The sequence below is a fragment of the Plecotus auritus genome (genome assembly GCF_963455305.1).
Source record: "Plecotus auritus genome assembly, chromosome: 12".
In the NCBI taxonomy this organism is placed as follows: Eukaryota; Metazoa; Chordata; class Mammalia; order Chiroptera; family Vespertilionidae; genus Plecotus; species Plecotus auritus.
In genome coordinates, this window is record NC_137778.1 from 9416254 (window position 1) to 9429632 (window position 13379).

General features: G+C 38.8%; 1 protein-coding gene across 2 annotated transcripts in view; it reads right to left on the reverse strand.

The window, feature by feature from the left end:
• Positions 1 to 1287: 1287 nt before the first annotated feature.
• Positions 1288 to 13379, reverse strand: part of NUCKS1 (nuclear casein kinase and cyclin dependent kinase substrate 1) — a 32561-nt gene continuing 20469 nt past the window's right edge. The window contains exons 4-7 of one of the 2 annotated variants that reach the window (XM_080648768.1): positions 10611 to 10666; positions 10067 to 10219; positions 9178 to 9327; positions 1288 to 6527 (exon numbers count right to left, since the gene is read on the reverse strand). In XM_080648768.1, the coding sequence (XP_080504894.1) occupies positions 6328 to 6527; positions 9178 to 9327; positions 10067 to 10219; positions 10611 to 10666 (559 nt within the window). In that variant the 3' untranslated portion in view covers positions 1288 to 6327. The remainder of the gene's footprint in view (positions 6528 to 9177; positions 9328 to 10066; positions 10220 to 10610; positions 10667 to 13379) is intronic. The other variant, XM_080648769.1, reaches the window with a different exon arrangement.

Consider the following 13379-nt stretch of genomic DNA (forward strand, 5'->3'; position numbering starts at 1 on the left):
CTAGGTAAGTATACGGAGGGCAAACACTGCCCTCTACTGGCAGAGGATAAGGGCTGTATAAATAAGATTTCCTGTATAGTCACTATATTAAGACATCCGAAAATAAAAGCTTTAAACAAATTGAAGCTTCCTATCTAGGGACCACAGGAATTTTCAAGTAAATTTAAGAATTTAATGAGAATTTTTATCTCACTGAAAAGAATTTTCCCCAATGTCTTTGATGTAAGTCATTAGGCTGGTTCAAACATGTTACTCAAGAGATGCTGAAGGACAGCAAATTGCTCAAAAGGTTATTAGAAAGAAGGTTCAAGGGACCCATTTATACAAGATAATGGGAGCTGTGACAACTTCAAGCACACAAAACTAACGACCTGATTCAAACCCTTGGGCCACACCTGCCACATCAAAGCACATCCTACCTGAACCAGTTTTTTACCCCCAACCAACAAAATTGGAGGAACAACATCTGGTCAGTCTCACAGTTGTTGGGAAAACTGACTGAGGTAATATGTAAATTGCACTTTATGAATTATAAAGCACTGTACAGCCAGTCTTAAATTACTGTATACTAATGCTCACGAATAAGAGTCAAGGGAGCTCCAAACGTGTTTTACCAAACCTGTTTGTCCCCTGGGTTCTGAAATCCTTTACACCAGATTGCATTTCTTCAGCATTGTACCGACACAGAAATCTGGTATGTTAATCATAAAACACCCACACATTTATGAGTGTCTGGTTACATTCTTCCAAAGTCAACTTTCACCTGGGACAAATAATTCTATAAGAAATTAGCCAGAGGGACAAAAGCATGCAAAAAACATTAAATTTCAAAGTTAAGCTTAGTTTATATGTTAATTAAATATTTGCATGACAAGGCAAGAATGTAACTAAGGGGCAAGGCTGAAAAGAATAAAACCCAAATAGCTACAATATCAGCCCAATTCTAAATAGGACCCAACCATATTCACCACCTAAGTAGTATTTTATTCTAAAATTGCAATATAATGAAGTTTCTATGGGTACTTAAAATTGAATGCAAATGTTTGTTTTGTTGAGTATAATTATCCTAAATTAAGAATTTTGCCCTCCACACTTTGTAACTTTGTGACTTGAGACAAGACATGCTTTTCTCGTTACCAACAAGAGTGATGGCCACTGTTAGAGCTTAAAGAATTCATTCGGGAAGCAGGTTTTCCCCAACAGGCTGGACTGGGAGCTGACAGGCCCAGGCGATCAGCTGTCAGTGTATTTGTGTGAGTATTCCAAGAAGTACACAGAGCACATATCTGGGTTATAAAAGCCCTTTTATAAAGCCATTTTTAAACAAAACAAAGTTTACAAAAGAAAAAAAGATACAGAAAAAGAATAACTTGCTTCATGTCCCCAAAAGAAAAAAAAAAAAAAAGTAAAGGGGACAATGCCAACATGCTCAACAATAAAGGGTTTTTTCTTATTTTTTAATACAAAATACAAGCAAAGGATACACATACTTAAAACAGAGCTCAGGAGCAGACACGCAGTCCTGGAAACCCTTCCATAAAGAAAGCAAGAGTTTGTTTTTTGTCTATGCAGGTACATAGAGACTGGGATATGTAAAAATTAAGTATCACAAAAGACCATCACACGTCTACCAATGTATGTTGCTTCTATAATTCACGAACAAAATCACGTTCATTTCAACCCCATTTCATTTAAATTAAAAAAAAAAAAACAACTTTTAAATAAAGTGGTTACATTCAAACTTGAATTTCCTTAGTACCATGCTGCAGATTTCAGCACTGTTAAGGTATTGCAAGAACGCCCAACCCTCTGGTGTCTGATCACATATCTAGCAACATTGCAGTATTAAGAAAGGGATGCCCCGGTTTCAGCCCATGGACTTAAAATTAAACACATTTACGCATGTTCCTCTTTTACCCTTCCTGCTCAGAACGTAAAAGATTAAGGACTAAAATTAAGGAAGACTGGGAATTTTAGAGCTGGCAAAATGAAATCTGAAAGATGAATCAAGGCAAACAATTACTGAGAACGTGGCTGCTGCTTAACCTGACAAGTCTTCAAGTCTTTCCTAAATCTTACAGGAATTAGGTATTTAAGGTTTGCTGCAACATGGTCATGGTAAACAAACTAAGTAGAGCTCTTATTTACAAATCTTGTAACAAATACTTCTGGAGGAAAAAAAGAATTCACTAATTTCCAGAAGACAAAGGTTTAATTGCCAGACATATACACACACTCACACACACACCCACACAATACTTCAGGGGTTTTTATACATGTTATTTAGGGGTAAGCTAAGTACTATACCCACTCCCCATCAAAAAACAAAAACAAAAAACAATTTTACCCTCCCCCCCAAAAGTCTAGAAAACCCCCCCTTCAACCCTGATGTACAAAGTGTATGCACAATGGTGGCATTTCACCATCCACACAAAGCATGCTCCAACAGATGTCATCAGTTCAGTCACTCCGTTGGCATGGCAACAGGCAGGTTTAGGGGACTTTTGTCAATAGTGGTTAATACACAGTCAGCACCACTGTGAATTTTGTGAACTAGGCTTTGAAAAAAAAAAAAAAAAGTGTGACTTAGGGATTTGGGATTCAAAAAGAGTCATTTTATATCGTTTATCCCAAGACCAAGGGAAAATGGTTTGCAGATTGAAATTTGGCTGTAGATAGCTTGATGTCCCAATATTCAAATAAACTAACTCCTTTCCAAATAAACCCAGTGCCAAGCACAGAGAAAAGGACAATTTTCTAACCTCAAGAGCAACCAGATTTTTAGCTTTTCTCTATCCCTTGGCATGAAGCGTGTTACTTGTCTGCTTCAGTATCTACGCCTGAGGGCCATGGAGCCCGGAGCCCAGGCTCTCCCTTTGCAAACTCCTGAGGTGACGTTTCTGCTTCTCAGTGCAGCCACAGGTGAAGCGGGCACAGAACCATTCGAATTCCCCTTCTTCACAACAGTGACAACGGCCTCATGGCCTTTCATAAAGCTTTCCCCGTCGCTCCAGGTGTTAACTTCTGCCCTTGCCTAACACTCTCAAAGCATCTTCTAAACTGGTTTCTTTAAAGAACTATTCCCTTTCTCCAACCAGTACTCTCAAATTCACTTGTTACCTGAATGGTCATGGTTAAAAAAAGAAATGTTTGGGGGAAAAAGATGTCAAGTTCAGTTTAGCTGACCACATATTCACAAGAGTGTCAAAAACCTTACTGGATTAGAACTTCCAACTCCTCTTGATTAGTTACCTTTAAGAAAATGCTATTTGAACCAGTACCAAGAGTAAGTATTGAAATGAGGATTCAACCTGGGGCAAACAGTTACTCTGGAAAAGAACAGACATTAAACCTCCTTTATGGGAAAACAACTCCTATGCGAGATAAAAAGACTTCCACTCATTACCTCCCTAAAGGAGGACACACCCATTAACTTTCCTTTATGGACTCAATAGGGAGCGGAGATATGAAAGGCAGGTTTGTGGAAAGCAGGACAAATCTACCATTACTAAAATTAAAATGTATCCTTTGGGTCTACTCCATTGATTCCAATCTAAGGTGGGGAGGGCTAAAAGCAGCAGCAAATTACAGATAGACTTAATATGTAAACTACCCATGTCAAGTTGTGTGTGTGTGTGTGTGTGTGTGTGTGTGTGTGTGTGTGTGTGGTGAGAAGTCTAGAAAAAAAATCTTAAGAATTAGAATGTAGTGTCAGTCAGCACAGCTGCCGAAATCCATGTTTCAGAGGTAAACCTAACAGAGCTAACACAGAGAATTCCGTTAGCACAAACAAGCACCTTCGAGGTTAACGTCCCACTTCCTGAGCACTGCAAACAAGGCCATGAAAGCTATTGCCATCTCACCATAGGCACGCCAGGGAAAAAGAGGGAGATTAGTCAAGGGTGGTGCCAATGGCCAGCCACTATCAGTTTATAGCTTGTAACCCAGCCTGACATCACATCAAGCCTGACTATTGAGCACCGGTTTCCAGTTCAGACACCACAGCTACTCTCCTATTTGCATGCATGATTTGAAGGGAAGACTAGAGTGTTTAAAATCAATAAAAAGTGGAGAAAACAAAGGTCATTCAGAGCCTGTCTCACTTGGGGACACAGATCCTTTTGTCCAGTCTATTAGAAATATAAATGTTTTTCAATCTCATGAATTAATTTTTAAAAAAGGGATTGCAAACAAAAAGCCCAACCAAATGCACACAAGGAACTTAGAAGACAAATTACCTCTAAAATATGTGCCTGTATCACATAGATGTTAGTGCAGATATATTAAAGAGACTGTGTTACATAAAATACCGAGGCTAAAGTTTTAAAAGACCCCCTTTCCCACCACTGATTTTCACAAAACATAATCTAAGAAAAGCCCAAATGTTACTAGGAATGTAAGACAAAGTTATAAACCCCTATATATAGAAGTGCATGGTGGAAACACTGAGAGGTCTCTTGCTAGAAGAACACACACCTTGTTAAAATTGGGTACCTAAACAAACCCACTAAAGCAAACAGAATAACCTTTAGATAACAATCCAACTGCTACTTATAGTCAAGCTTTGCATTTTTGGCCAAGTACTAAAATCTTCAAATTCATTAACACACAGTGCAACAGCGAAGCGACTGTCACTAGGTGTTGTTTTTTTAAATCACAAAGAATAGTTCTTAAAGTGTCTTAATAATCAGAGTAAAACTATTCCTTAAATAACCTTTTGTTCTAGGAACATCAGTAAGAAAGCTATGTTGTCCGAGAGTAAAATATGCTGTAATTAAAAGAAAATTGCATTATGTAAAATATTGAGGAAGCAAATCTAGATAAAAAGGCAGAGGTTAAATTTCACTAATTTTTCAACTTCGTAGCACACTAAGGCCCCTAACCCTTGCTTCCAGAAGCTCATGGTATCAGGATGTGGAGGATGGAACGCACAGGTCTATCTCCTGACTGCTTTCATAAGGCATGTCAAGTCTGTTAACCGCACGTAGGTCTCCTGAATGCATGCTTTCTCTAGCCCTGCGGAACCCCTTACACTCCAAACAAGCAACAGGAGCAGTAAGCAGACACACCAGTAAAAAGAAAAAGAGCAAATTAAACATGTGGGAGCACCATTTAACACACTCCCATCAAACACAGGATGTGAAGTAGGTGAAGACAGAGCCAGAAGAAATCATGTCCTCCAGCAGGGCTGGTAGGCACTGGGGGTGGGTCTGCAGTGGCATCCTACATGGTAGCAGGAAGCCAAGAGATGCACTTCATACCATGGTTCTATGAAGAAATGGGAAGATAGGTGTATGAAAAAGAAAAGTTCTATCCCCAAATAAAAACAGCACAGTTCATGGAATCTGAATGCACACACATTTATGGCATAAAAGAATTTCAATTCTCTGTTCTCATAAAGGAAAAAAAAATCTCAAGTCTTTGTGAGCAAGTTTCACATTAACCGGTAGTTTATTTGCTTATAGCCTAAACATTGTCAGTTTGAGAAGAAATCCACTATGATATATAGATCTTGCCATTTAAATTCTAGGTTTCTTTTTTTTTACCCTTGGTAAAAATTTATCCAAGAAACAGGATACATATATATTTTAAAACATGAACCATCAGAGAGTAAACTAGGAAATTAAGCGTGATTTAAGTTTTGGCGCTCCTTGTGTTTTCCTTTTCTTTTTTTAATTCCTTAAAGACATAGTAGAATAAAAGGATCACTGGCTCTGAATCTCTTTGAGATAACAAGTGATGAAATTTAAAAAAACCCACACTCTCAAACAAGGTCAGGTTACCCACTCCCTGCCCTGCCTCGCAAGGTAAAAAATAAACTTGTATTAGATGACAACTGATTTTTTTTTAAAGTCCAATTAGAGAAAGAAGCAATCATTTTTAACTAAAATCCTTCTGTTTTTTGATTACTGTTCAACCTGCTACTGTTTAGCAAAAAGCAACATTTCCATAGTGTTCATCTCAAATCTTATTGCTTTACAACTGTGGTATACCATCCTTTAAAAATAAAAAGATGAAGCAGTCAATCCAGTGATTAATTTGACATGGCTTTCATTGAAAAAGGGAGAAGAGGGTGGTAGCAAAGAAAAGACCAATAGACAAAAAGGTAAATTAAACATACAAAGATTTTCTTAAAAAAAAAAAAAAATGTTTAAAAAAAGAGAGTTATTTTCAACAAAAGGGAAAAAAGCACTGAAAGCCCATGAGTCAAAGCCATAGCCAAAACCATGTTCTATCTTATGTAGTTTTCTTTTTTTGCCCCCTTTTTTCCTTTTTTTTTTTCCTTTTCTTTTTTTAAATAAAATCTCTCCCAAACCATCATCACTTTTAATCCTCCCCTGATTGGGCTTCATCTTCGGACCCTTCATCCCCAGACTTCTCGGGCGGAGGGCTGGCAGAGGCTTTCTTCTCTGGAGGGCTTTCCGGCTCCTCGTCGTCTTCTTTGGGAGAAGGAGTCTTTTCCTTTGATACCTTTGAAGCTGTGGGGCGACCCACTTTCCCTTTGCCTTTCACAGGACTTGGCGTCACTGAGAGAAGAAAAACACCAATTTTGGGAAGGGAAGAAAACATCTTTAATAAAAACTAGCTAAAATAAGACAATCTACAAGAATAAAATCTATAAAGACAACACTCCCAACTTACTGGTTTCCAACACTTTTACCCGCACTGTAATGTTATGTTAGCAGTAATGCTTATAATAGACAGGATACTGTACATCAAGCATGTCAAACTCACGGGGCTCACAACAAATATTTTTGCAGCCCAGCCAATATAACGGTATGTAAGAAATGTTTTAATAAAAATTCCGTAACTTAATTTTTACAATATCCTGTTATACATAATTAATAATGAACTACCACATTCGCTAATGATTACTATAATCGTGTCGCATTGATTTTCCTTACATGCCTTACGCACAGGCGTGCCATTTCTCTCCACTAATACCAGCAGCGAATATTTTAGCAGCCGACTGCCATGTCATTTGTCTTCAACTGACTTGTTTGGTGTGCGCAATAGGAAATATTTCGCTTTCGGAGAACAAGAAAAATAGATTTGCGCGACCCTTATTAATTTGTGCAGTTATTCATTGTCTGGTAAGTTAATGTTCAAGAAAAAAATATTAATTTTTATTAAAATGTTCTATTAATTTATGTTAATTACTCATTTATTTCAGCCCTTTGTATTCAGCATGTCTCTATCAAAATAAAGCTACATTTCTAAGAAAATTGAAGCTTTTTGTTTTTTTGCGGCCCACATACACTTAAACCTTGTTTATTTGGCCTGTGTTAGCCTTTAAGTTTGACATGCTTGCTATATATCATCCTTAGTGGCTTGTGAACTAAATGGTGTTTATGTTTAAAAAGTGGGCTAAGAAGAAAGACTATGATAACCTGAGTAGAAACTGAAGCTATCAAATAACTTTTGACACTTCCAGGAATCCCAACAGTAAGAAGTGATGAGTAAAAGGTTTAAATATCACCAGTTCCATTAGCCAGAATAAAAAAATAAAAGTAAATCTAGCCTGGCTGGAGTGGCTTAGTTGGTTCAGTGTTGTCCCATGCATTGAAGGATTGCTAGTTCGATTCCTGGTCAGGAAGCAGGTGGAAGGCAACCGATCAGGGTTTCTCTCTCGATATTCCCCCCTTTCTCTAAGCATGTCCTCGGATGAGGATTAAAAAACAGTAACATTAGAAAACAAAACAAAAGCTCATATTCATATTCTCAACAAAATATAAGTAAAAAAAAAAAAAAAAAAGCAAGTTTAGCTTTCTGGTTTAATGACAAACTAACTCTGATTAGAACATTTGCCAGAAATTGCAAGGCCTAGAGGAAAATATGTGGTCAAGTGTGGTTTTATTCTTCGAGCAGAGGATGGTGTAGGATCAAAACACAGAACTTAAATGAATTACTATAGATGTACATTTCCATAATTTCAAGTCTTTACTAACTGCTGGAGTTGGGATACTGGTGGGGAAAAGGGCAGTGATAGCTATGTTGATGCAGTATTTCTAACACTGTGCCTGACACATATAGGTCATTCCCAAATCTTGCTTATGTTCAGCCATTGTTAAAGAACAGGGCTCAGTCCAGCCGGCATGCCTTAGTGGTTGAGCAGGAGGTCATGGTTCAAGCCCCAGGTTGTGGGCTCAGTCCCCAGTGGGAGGCATGCAGGAAGCAGCAGATCAATGATTCTCTCTCATCATTGATGTTTCTCTCCCTCTTCCTTACTCTCTGAAATCAATTAAAAAAAACAAATATATATATATATATAAATAAAATTATAAAGAACAGGGCTAAGCCACCAGACTCTTGGATAGTCTGGAGTCCTTATCCTATCTAATAAAAGAGTAATATGCAGATTGACCATCACTCCAACACATAACATGGCTGCCCCTACGTGGTCAAAGATGGATGCCCCCATGTGGATACAAGATGGCCACCACAAGATGGCCAGCAGGGGAGGGCAGTTGGGAGGGACCAGGTCTGCAAGGGAGGGCAGTTATGGGCGATCAGGCCAGCAGGAGAGAGCAGTTGGGAGAGACCAGGCCTGCAAGGGAGGGCAGTTAGGGGTGACCAGGCCGGCAGAGGAGGGAAGTTGGGGGCGACCGGGCCTGCAGGGAAGGGCAGTTGGGGGGGACCCAGGCCTGCAGGGGAGAGCAGTTAGGGGGGACCAGGCCTCCAGGGGAGGGCAGTTAGGGGCAAACAGGCTGGCAGGGGAGCAGTTAGGCATCAATCAGTCTGGCAGGGGAGTGGTTAGGGGGTGATCAGGCTGGCAGGCAGAAGCGGTTAGGGGCAATCAGGGTGATCAGTCTGGCAGGCGAGCAGTTGGGAGCCAGCAGTCCTGGATTGTGAGAGGGATGTCCGACTGTCCATTTAGGCCCGATCCTAGTGGGATCGGGCCTAAACGGGCAGTCGGACATCCCTCGAGGGGTCCCAGATTGGAGAGGGTGCAGGCTGGGCTGAGGGATACACTCCCCGTGCACGAATTTTGTGCACCGGGCCTCTAGTTAATAAATAAGTGACACTTCTAGGTGTAGAAAACAGAATTCTTTCAGAATTCATTTATTCTTAATTAACTATGTGGCCAATGTCAAGCCCTAATGAAGAATTTCTGTAGAGAAAGTTTATTAGTTCATGAAATTTTTCAAAGCAATAATTTAATTCTGCAGACCTCACCTGTAGCCTTTAGCCTGGGTTTGGGCATTTTCTTTTCTTTTCTCTCAGGTTTGGACTTCTTAACCATCTTTTTGTTTTTCTTTTTTGAACTGCCATAGTCACTATCATCATCGTCTTCCATTAGAAAATCTTCATCGCTGCCGGAATCTTCTGAGAGGAAAGAAGAATTTCAACGTCCAACTTAATGTATATATCCTTCCAAGTGAACAAAGGGAGAGAACGCTAAGAATGAGTGGAGGATGGGATCTGGGAGTCAAACACTCTTGGATTCTATTTACAGCTACACTACCAGTTTGGTTGGAGTTGTCACTGGCCCCACCTGTAAAATGGGGTTAGCACATACATGAGGGTTACATGACTGACTTGAAGAGTAGGTGGAAACAGGAAGGGATAAAACTTAATCTGAATGAAAACTGAAGCCATCCAGAACTTTTGGCAATTATATCATTCCCATAAAGATCGGTGAGACCAGAGAAATGAAACGGAATCAACTTAAGTGTGTTTGGTCCAACTATGAATAAATGAAACAAGAAAACTATTCATCTGAGTAACCTGTGAAACATCTCAATTCTGTTATTAACACTTTTTGTCAGGGGAGGAGGTCTACACCCTTCTCCACCAGGCCAAAATGCAAATCTTAATCACAACACCTGCCATGGAACTATTATTCTAGCAATTGTTTATTAAATATTTGAATACAAACGATGAACAGCAGTCATGAGAATCTTTGAACCTTTACAAAATCAAAAGATGTCAAGACCATCATCTCTTCTAACAGTTAGTAATTTAAGGAACTGTTTGTAACATCTAGCATCCCCCGCAAAACGCCAAAATAATCAAGATCACATACTGCAAACCATGACCAAAGCAACAAGCCAACGTTACGCACTCTCCTGGAACTGTGCCTCGTCCTCTTCTTCCTGTTCTTCTTCACTGCCCACATCTTCCAAGAGCATCTCTCTCTGTTTAGAAGCTGCTTTAGAGGCTGCCTGCCGTTGCTGGCGCACATTTTTATGATCTTCCTTTTCATCCTCACTGTCCTCTGCAATATCAAAATTATGATGCACTGATCTAAGAGTTGTGTTTGACAACTACCTAGAAAAGCCAATGCAAACTAGCTCTGATTAGGAGAATATTTGCCAGAAACCACAAAGCCTAAAAGAAAATAAATGCATGTGGTCAAGTGTGGTTTTATTCTGCGAGCAGAGGATGCTATAAGGATCAAACTCCCCGCCTGCCTCCCCCCCCCCCCCCCGCCCGCCCCCGCCCAAACCTTCACAGGTAATATGCCACCTGGATTGAAAATCACTATGAGCTCTTCAAAGACGAAAGCATCTTTGTAATGCCAATATTTACAATGCCAGGCATTACTATAAAACCACTTACTAAAATGTCCACTAAATAAGTACATAAAAAGAAATACTGTTTATTACCTGCTGAGTGAGAATCATCCTTCTTAGTCTTCACATCTTTTTCTTCTGAGTCTTCACTATAAGGGGAAGGAGTAAGACATTTAAGTTATTAGATCAAAACCTAAGTGAATATAGATCTCTGGTATCTGAGGAACACTGAAGAAAACCTACTATATAAAATTAAGATGATGTTAAGGAGTTTCCATTATTTCCCTACTTTACAGGGATGCTGGTAAATAAGCACAATTTTTATCTACTTTTGGAAAATACTGTTTCCAAAAACCCAAAGGGAAAAAGGAAGGCATCTCAAGACAGGCTGAAAATCTCTCACCTGGAGATAATGCCTAGCTAAAAAAATATTTAATAAAAATTGCAGGCTGCTCCCTGGCCTGGGCCCTGGTTGGGGCTCATGCAGGAGGCAACCAATTGATGTGTTTCTCTTACATTAATGTTTCTCTCTGTCTTTCCCTCTCTCTTCTACTCTCCTTAAAAATCAATGGAAAAATATCCTTTGGTGAGAATTAACAAAAAAAAAAAAAAAAAAAAAAATTCTGTTATTGGAGGAAGAATATAAAAATACTACAATTTTATATAAATATGCCTAAATATTTATCTAAAACAAAATATTAACTATATATTTTTTGCCTCTGATATTTCTACACTTCAGAAACATGCCTTGTATCCTGGAGAAAATAAAAGTGAGCTCAAGATCACTGCAAAATAAAATAAGGAATTGCAAAGTTCAATGAGCCCTGGCCAGGTGGCTCGTACTCCAAAAGGTTGCGGGTTTGATTTCTGGTCGGGGCACATAAGGGAGGCAACTGACTGATGTATCTCTCTCTCTTTTTTTTTTCCAGCCTTGCCAAAGCAAGGCCTCCAAAAATTAGGTTGCCTCCCCCCAAAATTGGGAGAGAGAGTATGACTAATGTATCTCAATGATTCATTCTCTGTCCCTCTCTAAAAATCAATAAAAAGATATAATCTGGTGAGGATTAAAAAAAAAAAAAAAGCTCAGTGAAAAGTTCTATAAAACAATTTTAAAGTCACAAAAATGCACATTTTATGTCCTCACAAATTTTAGCTCAGGAATCTGGGTTTTAGTGTCCTGTCTTTGTCATTGATTAGTTTTATGATCTCAGGCAAATCACTTGGTACTCTTCAGTGCTAAAATCTTATGATTCTATGAGAAATTCTGACAAACAAAAAAAGTCATACATAACAGAATTTTCTTTCTTAAACAGCAAGTCTTGTAAATCTCTTTTGTTATTTCCCATAATCTAGACCTCATACAGAACCCAAGATTCCTAAGCAAAGAGAAAAAAACATATTTCTTTACTAAAGTAATCTGACCCAAGAAACACTATAATTCTGAAAGCTGTGACTGTTCTATATAAATGTTTTTATGCAAAATAAGCATTTAATCTCCAAGTCTATGACAACGATGAATAACTGTATCATTTTTCTCTAGTTCTTTTATTATTGAGTTTATAGAAACCATTGATCCTTGACTCACATTACAGCAAAGCCAAGTAAAAGCTAAACTTTTACATAGAGACCAATGGAAAAATCAACACAATATGGTCTGAGGGGCCCTACCCAGTTGGGCTCAGTGGATAGAGTGTTGACCTGTGGACTGAAGGGTCCTGGGTTCGATTCCGGTCAAGGGCCCATGCCCAAGTTGTGGGCTCAATTCCCACTGTGGGGCATGCAGGAGGCAGCCAATCAATGATTCTCTCTCATTATTGATGTTTTTTTTTTCTCTCTCTCTCTCCCTCTCCCTTCCTCTCTGAAGTCAATAAAAATACATTAAAAAAATATATATATATAGTCCGAGGGAATAAATATATAAATCACTTAATACAAACAGCAATCAAATCTGTATTTATTTCAACCACTCCTGACACTGGAGAGAATACTAAATGACTACAACAACAAAAAATTTAGGCTAGATATTAATTACATCGAGGGGACATTATAACAGGCTACAAAAAAGCTCAGCCCTAGCTGGTTTGGCTCAGTGGATAGAGCACTGGCCTGCGGACTGAAGGGTCCCAGGTTCAATTCCGGTCAAGGTCACACGTTGGGGTTATGGGCTCGATCCCCAGTAGTGGTTTGCAGGAGGCAGCCAATCAATGATTCTCTCTCAGCATTGATGTTTCTATCTCTCTCTTCCTCTTTGAAATCAATAAAAATACATTTTTTTAAAAAGCTCATTCCTTTGGAGAAATATAATCAATATAATAAAAGATAGTTTTAAATTAGGCTGCCATATAAAACAGGATTAGAGAGATATACTATGAAACTATGGAAGACTTGTTTCCCCACAGTACAACTGTCTTATTTTTCCTCAAAATCACATTTCTGAAATTCTTCAGAAAAGAAAATATTAGATGTTAGCAATATAAGCAAACATAAAGTACTAGGTAAATGTATGTATTCAGTAACGTTATTTCTGCAAATTTAGCATCCTGTAAATTCAGAATGGGAAGATTTCTGCCTAGGGCTTTGTTATAGTGACTTTATGCTTGACGGTAAATATCTTTGAATAACTAGGTTAAAAAATAGAACCCGGAGTCCAATAGACATGGTTTCAAAACCTGTTGGTCCAAAAACAAAAACTAAACAAACAAAACCCTCTGTTGGTCCATTTACTGGGTAATCTTGGACAAATCACTGAACCCCGCTTAAGTTAATATTACTTTGCCTAGCCCTAACCAGTTTGGCTCAGTGGCTAGAGCGTTGGCCTGCGGACTCAAGGGTCCCAGGTTCGATTCCGGTCGGGGGCATGTA